Source organism: Colletotrichum siamense, assembly GCF_013390195.1.
Source record: "Colletotrichum siamense strain Cg363 chromosome Unknown KSG_Cg363_contig07, whole genome shotgun sequence".
Classification (NCBI taxonomy): domain Eukaryota; kingdom Fungi; phylum Ascomycota; class Sordariomycetes; order Glomerellales; family Glomerellaceae; genus Colletotrichum; species Colletotrichum siamense.
In genome coordinates this window covers 4,809,717-4,820,829 of record NW_023501020.1, presented here as the reverse complement: position 1 = coordinate 4,820,829, position 11,113 = coordinate 4,809,717, and the positions used below count along the sequence as shown (strand labels likewise).

Here is an 11,113-nt window from a genome sequence, read left to right as displayed (position 1 = left end):
GCTGCTAAATGAATCTCCCTCCCTCTCTTTTACTGAAATCCGTTTTTTTACTTTTCCCCCCTTGGTCTTCTATCTGTTTGTATTTCTATTTCTCTCTGTCTACTTTCTTTCTACCTCCCTTTATCTTTAACTACTGTCTACTGTATAAATCTGCTATCTTTGGTATGTGATTCTTTAATTCCCCCTCTCTTGCTGACCTTGCTACCCCTTTTTGGCTGTAATTTTTCTCGGTGTACTCTGCTCTCTTTCTATAACAAATCTTTTACTCTTTCCTATTATCTTAATACTATTCTCTTTCCCTCTGCTTGCCCCCGAATCTGCTTTATTATAACTCCTATACTCTTACTAATTCGCCTTTGTTAACGAACCTCTTACTGTTCTGCCCTTTTGTTCTGCTATGCTATCTAACCCTAAAACTGGCCCTGAAATCTTTAACACTACATCTGTATTATATTCACGCTCTTACATCCCCTTTTTACTTCTTTTTTTTCCCTTCTCTCCGGCCCCTTTCTCTGCTCTTTCCATCCTTCCACTGTTGCCTATACCTTTTGCTGCTCCTTGTATTCCCCCCTTCTTGCTCCTTGCTCATGATTCATCCCCTCTGTTACTCTTTGTCATCTTCCACCTCCTGCTCTCTTGTGCTATTAAATCTTTCTGTGTGAAAAAACATCTGATGCTCTGTTTTCTATTATCCTTTACTACTATACTTCCCTACTCCCTACCCTAAACTGTCGTACTCCTATGTACGGCCCCTACTCGCCCCGCCTTGCCCTGCCTGATCACCCCTCTGCTACGCCCTCTACTGCCTTCTGCCACAACTGGCTTGTCAACCGGCACAACTTGCTTGACTGCACCCCTCCCCATTGGATCATCTGCCCTAACCACTTATATACCTCCTTCTCGCTCGATGCCCACTCCTCTAACCCGTCCGCTCTGCGCATCGCCCTCACCGTCTCCTCGTACACCCTCGACCCCACACCGATCGTTGCGACGGCGAACATCGTAACCATCAACCCTTGGTACTGGCATGAACCGCCCTCGACCTCCGTGAACCGCCCGCCGTCCTCGCCCAACGGCTCCCATCGCCGACACCAACCCTGCGGCAATCCGCAATGGAAACAACTGCTGAAATTCTCCATCATCCGTCCGTCGAACATGGCCTCTTCCATCTGCCTCCTGTACTGCGCCGTCCACCCCCACGCCTGCTCCCCGCGGCCTGGGCAATCGTCTAACGTGTGCCCGTCGCTCTCTCTCCGGCGTATCCCGCAATACGTGCACCGTCCCGCCCACCGCGCCAACTGCTGCTTGAACGTCTCCCCCTCCTCCCCTAACCCTGAACGCTCTGCCCTGGCCTGCCACTGGCGGAACTGCCTGGCTTGCTGACTGGTCTCGAACGCGGCCCTGATCTCTTCGTCTTCTCTGGCTCCATGTCCCTCTCTATCCCCGTCCTTGTCCCTATCCATATCTCCATCCCCGTCGTCTACCCACATCACCTCCGACGCCCTCTGCCGGCATATGTCGCATGCCTCTTCGCCCTCCTCGCACCCTGGACGGTCCACCCGCCCGTCCATGACCTCGTCTAACACAATCCGCCGGCATACCTCTCCCCTGATGTATGTCCTTGTTGACACCTCCCATCCCCCTCCGGCTGCCCTCCCATCTTTCTCTGCCTCCCCTGCCTCCTTCTCCTTCTGCTTCTCCTTCTCCTTCTCCTCCACGGCTGCCCTACTGCATATAACAACCGACCGGCTTGGCTGGCCGTCTCGCCCGGCACGCCCGCTCTCCTGGACGAAATCCCGCAACCGCCGCGGCATGCCCGCGTGGACCACCAACCGCACGTCCGGCACGTCGATGCCTAACCCCAACGCGTTCGTCGCCACGATGACGCCCCCATCGGCGCCGTCGCCCATCCTCCACGCCTCCAACCTCGACGCCTTGTCCTCCGTGCTGCCGATGCTGCTGTGGAACGCTGCGCACCCCAACGCCTCGGCCATCCGCTCGACGCCCTCGATCGTGCTGCTGTACACCACCGCCTTGCCGCGTGGCTGCTGCCGCAACCAATCCCTGACCTCCTGGCAACCGCGCTCCTCGACGGCGCTCAACTCGCCGTCCTCACCCTCCCGACCTGACCCTAACCCTAACCCTGACTCTGCCCGGCGCCTGTGGCTTGCCGCACCACGACCACGACCACGACCCCCACCCCCTGACCCTAACGCAACGACAACAACCCCATACTCGATATTCCTCCGCGTCGTCGCCTCGCGGAACACCCGCACCCGCTCCTGCCGGATCCCCGTCACGGCGAAAAACTCCCGCTCCTCCGCCGGCGGCAACGTCGCCGTCAAACACACCAACTGCGCCCCGAACTCCTGCACCGTCCGCCCCAACGCCCGCAACGCCGGCCGGAACCCCCTCGACCCATCCAACACGACGTGGCACTCGTCCAACACCACCCGGTCCAACTGCTGCCGCCGCTGCAACCGCCCGACGAAATCCCGGAATCCCTGCGTGACGGCCGACTCGGGCGTCACGAACACCACCGTTGCTGCGGCCGTGTTGGCCCGCCCGCCGCCGCGCCACGTTGTCGACGCCAACCCCGACCTCGAACACCGCGCGTCCATGTCGGTGCGCAACGCCACCAACGGCGTCACGACGATCGTCACCCCGTCCGGTGCGCAATACGCCGGCAACATGAACGACAAACTCTTGCCGCCGCCCGTGCCCGTCACCTGCACGATCGGGTCGTCCCCGCGCATGATCGACCGGATGACCCGCTCCTGCTGGCCGCGGAACGCCGCCCGCGGGTCCCCCATCATCTGCCGCAACTGCCCGCCGGCGTTGGCTAACTGCAACCGCGTGAACCGCCGCCGCCGCTGCCCTTCGAACTCCTCGTCCGCCGCCGTCGTCGCCGTCCGCCGCCGCTTGGTGGGTGCCCCGCCGCCCCGGTCCTCCGCCCCGAACCCCAACAACCGGTGCCACTGCCGGCTGACGGCCCGGAACCTGTCCCGCAACGCCGCCGTGCCGAACGGTGCCTCCTGGTACAACCGCCCGTATATCATCCCCGCCACGTGCGTGCCGTGCCCGGCCTGCAAATCCAATGCGCTGTCCTCGACGCCTATGTCGTCGTCGTTGTCGTCGTTGTCGTTGTTTTTGTCGTCTGCCCGTCCGAACGCCTCGTTCAAATACCGGTTGGCGATGGCGACGGCCATGTGCCGCCACCCGCTGATGTTGATCTTGCTGCCGACCAACCGCTCGCTGTGCTGCTGCATGATCCGCCTTGCCTTGTCTGACGTCCACAACCGTTCGTCCGTCCACGGCGCCCGGCCGGGGGTGGCGTTGGCGCTCTCGTCTGTGATGGTGTTGTCACGGGCGTCGTCGTCCTCGGTGTTGTCACGGGCGTCGTTGTCCTTGGTGTTATTGCGGCGCTCGTCGCCCCTGGTGTTATCACGGCTCGCCTCGCCCGCCGCCCTGCCCCTTACAACCACGTCGTCCGCCCATAAAAATGCGCTCTTCCGGTCCGTCTGATGGATGATGCCTCCTACCTGCTGCCAAAACGGCAACACTAACCATAAATACCACACCAACAACTCGCCGACCTCGCGCGGCAAATACCGGTGTATCACCTTGGCCGTCCCCGTCTGGCGGTAATTCTTGTGGTACGACGTGACGAAACATATCATGCCGTCGTGTGCGAACACGTTCCTGACCCCGCCGTTGGCCGTGTTGCTGTGTCTGATGCCTGCTAACTCGGGCGCCCGCGCCGGCTGCCCTGCCACCATGTGCATCAACATCCACAACCGCTCCCGGAACGATTCCAACGCCTGTCTGTATGCCTGCACCGTCCTCTCGCGGTATGGGTGGTGGCTATCGCTGCGGTTGGACGTGACCTCCTCCGCCTGTCCTGCTGCTGCTGCTGCTGCTGCTGCCACTGCCGCCGCCGCCGCCCCTCGCGTTGGGTCTAACCACGCCCGCCGCCGTGCCTCCGACTCTGCGATGCGCCGTGCGATCCACCCCTTCCCCTTGCCCACCCACGCCTCGTTGCGGTCGTCGTGTAAAAACGAATACCCCGGCCGGTCCTGGCTGTGGTCGTCGTGCATGCTGTCCCACCTGATGGCGGGCAACGCTGCTGCTAACGCTGATCGGCCTCCGTACCCATCGCCGTGCCCGTCCCTGTCGGGATCATTATCCCTATCCCCATCCCCGTCCACCACCGCCAACTGCGCCAACAACGTCCGCGCCTCCTGCGCTACCCCGTGGAACATCTCGGCCAACTCGCACACCCGCACCCGCACCCGCCGGAACGATATCCGGTCGCCGCTCCAATCCACCATCCCCGGCGCCACCGTGTTAAACCGGATATGCATCCCGTACGTGCGCGCGTCGTAAATCCAATTCATCGCCCTGGGCTCGTCGTCCGGCCGCCCGGGCATCCGCGTCATGAACCGCCGCACCTTGTCGCGCACCAAATGGAACACGCTGCTGGCCTCTTCGTACGCCGCCTCGGCCCCTTTGGTCGCCGTCAACGCCACCACCTCGTCCTTCCGCTCCAACCACGCCTGGTACACGACGAACATCTTGGCCACCTTGATCACGGCTGAATAATTCGTCGTGTACTCCGTCGCCTGGTGCCACCCGCCGTCCTCGCGGATGCCCAACACCGCCAACGCGCCGATCATCGCGCTCTCCTTTTGGCTCTGCTTGTACGGGTCCTCGATGATGGCGATGATGGCGTCCAAACACATCCTCTCGACCTCCTCCGCCTGCGCGGCCTGCCTGCTGCCGACATCCGCCTCGACACGGCTGGTGAACGCATCCCACAACGACCCCTGACGCATGGTGAACCGATACGGCGGCCGCTCGCGCTCCGGCCACTCGTCCATGCGGAACCATATGCTCACCATCTTACGCCAAACCTCCTTGTACCGCTGCCACGTGTCGTCCTCCATGCGGTTGTCGAATGGCCGCACCGGCTTCTGGCCGATCTCCTTCCGCTCCGCCTCGAACAACACGTCGTGCCCGACCTTGTGCGGTGCTGCTGTTGCGCATGCCTTGTCGGCGACGCTGTTGAACACGGCCCATATGGCCTCTAACGTCTCCTCGCCATCCTCAATTGGTCGCGTGGCCTCCTGTAACTGCGTCTTGTTCAACCCTTCCAAATCCCTCGTCCACCCGACGCGGTACAACCACCCGTTCGGCTCCAACTTTTCGTCCACTGTACTGACCTCCTCGCGCGCGTCGGCCTCGAACCGCTTCTCTTGGTTCTCGTGCAACGTGACGAACCACGCCGTGTCGTCCGTCCCCGGCCCCGATGGCTCGCTTTGAACGGCCACCCCTAACCCCCGCCCGACCTCGAACCATCCGCTTGCGGCCCGTGTTAAAAAAAAACGCTGGCATGGCACGCCTGTTGTCCACGGCAAATCTCTGACTGCCGTGGCTTTCTTGCGCACATTGCCCCCCTTCTGCCAATCATTCGCCCACCGGTGTTCTGCCCGGCAATGCTCCTGCATGTTTCGCACGCGGCGGCACACATAACGGCATGCGTGGCAACGCAAACCGTCCGCCCGGGGCGGTGCGATATGGGCAACTGGCTCGACCGTGGGGTCTGGGTATTGAAACGACTGCAAATCGGCCTGGCTGCGGATGATGCCGGGAATATCGCCGACTAATCCGGCGACCTTGCTCCTGGCCTCGGCGGGGATTGACCGATGGTTATTCCGCAAATGCGCCGTGGCTTCGTTGGCTAATACGGCGTACTGACATAATGTGCATATCAAAATGGAATACTGCGTGTTGTGGACGAATGGCTCCATCTTTGGCATGTATTGGTTACTTTCTTCTATCTACTGTTTATGACTGGTTCCTCCTGTCCTCTCTTTATAAACTCACCTTCCTGCCCCTTAATTCCATATACTTTCTCCTTGATCTACTTTCCTCCCTGCCTACGTTCCATCGCTCGGTCGGGCTTTCTGGCCTGGCTGATGGTCCTGTTATATAATTGGCTGGTTAATGCGGGGATTCGGACGACATCACAAAAACATCTACTACCCTATTCACCTATTTCTGGACTCATATCACGGAATAAAACACTGAGAACTGGGTTCCTATAATTATACCGATTGTGGCTTTAATTGCATGCTACTTTTACCTATTTTACTACGGAAAATCTCAACGGCTTCCACCTTGCTGTGAACAACGGTTTCCGCCCTTGTCTCAACGGACCCACCTAATTCCATGGTGGGGCGTTCAATGGCTTCCGACGTCAGCCATCGTGGACGTGATGTTAGTGCACCGCCCATCCTACACGGGCCAGCCACGGGCTGGGCTCGAGTCTTTCGTTGGCGACGCGGATCAGCTCATCGTGACTCGTCTTCACACGTTCTGCTTGGACTTTCCGGAGATCTCGAACGCGGTCCACCGCCTGTTGAGCCGGGCTTCTACTCGGAGCGCCTTGCAGAGACTCGTCGGCTATCTGTCCCTGGGCCACCTCGAACCATCCGCTCGCGGCCCGTGTTAAGAAAAACCGCTGGCACGGCACCCCTGTTGTCCACGGTAAATCCCTGACTGCGGTGGCTTTCTTGCGAACATCACCCCCCTTGTGCCAATCATTCTCCCATCTGTGTTCTACCCGACAATGCTCCTGCATATTTCGCACGCGGCGGCAAATATAACGGCACGCGTGGCAACGTAAACCGTCCGCCCGGGGTGGTGCAATATCAGCAATTGGCTCAACCGTGGGGTCTGGGTATTGGAACGACTGCAAATCGGCCTGGCTGCGGATGATGCTGGGAATGTTGCTGACCGATTTAGCCACTTTTCCCCTGGCCTTGGCGGTGATTGACCGATGGTGGTTCCGCAGATGTGCTGTGACTTCGTTCGCTACTACTGCATACTGACATGATGTGCATATCAGAATGGAATACTGCGCGTTGTGGACGAATGGCTCCATGTTTACCTATACGGATGGCTTGCTTTGGTCTACTACTATTAAATGATTCCTCCTGTCCTCTCTTTATAACCTTACCTTCCTGCCCCTTAATTCCGTATACTTTCTCCTTGATCTACTTTCCTCCCTGACTGCGTTCCATCAGTCGGTCGGGCTTTCTGGCCTGGCTGATATCCCTGTTATGTGATTGGCTAGTTAATGTGGGGTTTGGGACCGCATCACGAAAACATCAACTACGCTATTCATCGATTTCTAGACTCACCTTGCTGATTATCGAACTGAGAACTAGATGGTTATAATTGCCTTCATTCAAGCTTTCATTGCATCCTACTTTTGTGTATTTTACTGCGGGAAATCTCAACGGCTTCTTCACTACTGGAAAACAACGGCTTCTACCCCCTGTCTGCACGGACCCACTTATTTTTTGGTGAGGATTTCAACGGCTTCTACTTGAAGCCGTCGTTGCCAGTATGTTAGCTATTAATAGCTACCTAAGATGCTATATAGCTCTTAGTTATAGCAAGCTAGGTGTATAGCAGCTAGCTTACTAGATATATAGGATATCTATAAGCCCTTATATAGGTATATAGAAGCCTAAATAATAAGAGGAGATAAAGAAGTCTAAAATAGAGATAATAAAAGCACTAGCTAAGAGCATTTATTAAAGTTAATAGATAATATATATATCTTAGATAGAGGACTACTTATAGTTAGTAATAAAGTATATAAAGATAACTAAGTTAAATATTAGTGTTACTATAGATAGTAGGGAGCTATATAAGTAATATCTTATGCTTTACATAGAGATTTAGCTATATTTAATATATATTAGCTTAATTAGAGGGGTGATAAGGAAGGTTTAATAGGGGGAGAGAGGTTACTAAAAGTAGTAGTATAAGAGGACTATACTATTGCTTAGATTCCTAAAGCTTAGAGATATATTAATAACTTTTTAGGAAAGATTATATATAATATAGATATACTTATAGAATTATTAGCATCTAAGTTAAAGCTACTAAAAGATACTTTAGACTTTATATTATAGTTACTTAGCTAGCTATTAAGTAGAGTTTCCGCTCTAATAACTCCTACTAATAGCTTAAAATAAGTAGCTCTATCTATATAGGGATTATTAATAGCTTTAGGAGCTTAGACTAGAGTAAGCTAAGATATAGCTTCTATATAAGGAGATAAGGTATAGGGAAGATATAAAGCCTTATACTAGTTATTAGTAGGCTCTATAGTAATTAGATAGGGATAAAGAGCAAAAGGGGAATCTAAATATAGCGATTTAGCTTTAGTTATATAATAGCTTATAAGCTTTAGAGGGCTAAAGGATATATTCTAAGCTAGAGTTAGAAGGTAATAATAAGCTATAGTTTCAGCTAATAGAGTAGTAGCATAAGTTTTATATCTCTATTTAATATGCTATATAAAGGATAAGCTACTAGAGGGGGATTAGCTGAGGATATGCTTTATTACCTAAGCTTATTATACTACTAGTACTAATATCTTATATATATTCATAGTCTTAGACTTATTTAGATAGCAGTTTAGTAATAATAAGATAATAATTAAACTTAACTACTTCCTATCTTATTTTTAGGTGGCGTATACTAAGTAGGTAGTAGAAAGAGGAATATTAGAGTCTAAGTTTAATAGGTTTATAGGTATCTAATAATAATAATATAGAGGTGCTAGCTACAGCTTAAGGTAGGAGGTTATAAGGAGTATTAGATCTAGCTAGTTAAGGATATACTACTATATATATCTAGCTATTAGAGGTTTATTCTTAGTAATAGATAGGTTTATAAATACTCTTATTACTTCTGCCTTATTTTAATACTACCTTAGTGTAGCTATAATAGCTTACTACCTTTATTAATTATTTCTTTCTATAAGTTCTTATTTTCTAACTTTATACTCTTTATTAGATTTAGTGAGGATCTTTTAGTTTTAATTAGTACTATAGTAGAAATTATTGCTAACTTACTAAGATATTAATACTATTAGGTATAATAGGTTATTACTTATATTAAAGCTAAGTTAAGGATAATTAGTCCCTTAATATATAGTACTTAGCTCTATTTAGGCTACTAAATATCTCTATTGCTAGAGATATAAGTTAAGATAATACCTCAGTTAGAGAGAGGGTATAAGGGGATAATAGTAGCTCTATTTAGGGGATATAACTTCTTTTAGTAGTATAAGCTAGTTTTTAAATATAGACTTTTAGCTTTATCTTAATATATTTATAAGAAGGATAGATAAGTTCTAATTTATAACTTTTACTTTTAGTAGTAATAATAACTATTATATTTATAGTTTACACGCTATAATACCTCTTCTTAATAAGAGTAAGTAAGTAGTGTGAAAAGTATATAAGGTAGATAAAGAGGTATAAGATTAGGGGAATAATATAGTATATATAGTATTTACTATAATAAGTATAGCTAAGATAAGATATAATAGTTATTTAGTCTGTTTCTAAATATATAATATCTAGATTAAGCTATAATAGGTAGTAAATACTAGTAAGATAATAGCTTTAATATGAGAGATAGAGAAAAAAGGTAGAAGAAATTATTAATAAAATATAGGGAGGAAGAAAGGTATATAGTTACTCTATTAATAAGGGTATTAAGATTAGAAAAGCAAAAATAAATATAGTTTAAAGGTAGTATTCTTAGACTAAAAAGTGTAAATATTATATTTAGTAATAGTAGAATAAATAAGCTAGAAGTAGTAATTAAGTTTAGTATACTTCTAGGTATTATTAATATATCTTTTACTATAAATCTATATAGGTATAAGACTGTAGTAAGGAGTGAGGATATTATATAAGTATAGATTAGTTTCTATTAATTTTATTAGCTATAAAATAATATAAATAGTATTATAACCTACTATAGCTATATAAGGTTTTTATCTAGTTAAGGTATTAGCTCCTTTAGGAATAGAATAGTATTAGGAGTTATTTAATTAAGTAGGTTTTAAAAACTATATATAATAAATAAAAATAGTTAAGAGGAGTAGCTATAGTTAAGATGTTAGAGATTATAAATATAGGATAGTGATCCCTAAGAGCTTAGCTAGAAGGGTAATAAAAATAATAACTAGGAACTATTTTAAGCTAATTATTTTAGTTATATATAAGGAAGAGAAAAGTAGAAAGATATAGCTTTTTTAAAGTAATCTATATACTTATACTACTATATTTAATACTAATTAATCTATCTTATCTTTTTATAAATAGTTCTTTATCTTAGTTTTATCTATTAGTTACTATAATATACTATACTTATATATTACTACTAACTTATTCTCTGCAGTTTTAAGTATATATAAGAATAGATTATAGTATATATATATAGTAGTGTTACTTAGCTTTAATTTAGGGCTTTTAGATAGCTTTTTACATATCTTCTATATACTGAAGTTATTATAAAGTAGGTTTTTAATCTCTATAAACCTCTTAATATATTATAGTAATAATATAATATACCTCGCTATATTACAGAGATTCCTCACTAGACCTCTCTTCCTCTATATTCCTTAATCCTCTTTAATATTATAAATTTCAATTTAATAATTAGAACTCTACTAAGGTGTTGCTTAATAAATACTATAAGAATAAAGCTATACTAATCATCCTAACTATGTAGCTAATAGATTAAATATGCTGCTATTCTTAACCTTTTTTAATAGAAGATTATAATATAGATAGATAGAGAGGGCTTTTAGATAAGCATTATTATTACTAGTAATATAGAATATTACTAACACCTTAACTTAGTTAAGTGTCCTAATATTATAGATAAGTAAAATTACCTTATTATAAAAGTGAAGTTCTTTTTAACCTAAATACTAGGTTAATAGTAGAAATTTTATTATATTATATTTAGTTAACTTAATTATTAATAAAGTGATATATTAAGATAGTAGTTATATAACTATTAGGCTAGATCTATATATAAATAAGAAGTAACTCTATTTAGATATATCTTATATCCTTCTTCTCACAACTAATTACAAACTATATTTAAGAGGGTCTTTAATCACTATAATATAATAGTTCTAATAATTAATAAAGTCTATATAATAACAATATTATATTATAACTTTATATAGAAGGGTTGTTATGCTTATAAATCCCTTTCTCTTTCTATA

At 47.3% G+C, this 11,113-nt stretch overlaps 1 protein-coding gene across 1 annotated transcript; it reads right to left on the bottom strand.

Annotated features, from left to right (window-relative positions):
* Window positions 1-779: 779 nt before the first annotated feature.
* On the bottom strand, window positions 780-5,810 carry CGCS363_v011618 (Bloom syndrome protein-like protein; the record flags this gene model as incomplete). The annotated part of the gene is made up of 2 exons (XM_036643467.1): window positions 780-5,361; window positions 5,413-5,810. The coding sequence occupies 2 exons, from the start codon at window positions 5,808-5,810 to the stop codon at window positions 780-782; spliced, it is 4,980 nt and encodes a 1,659-aa protein (XP_036492134.1).
* Window positions 5,811-11,113: the final 5,303 nt, after the last annotated feature.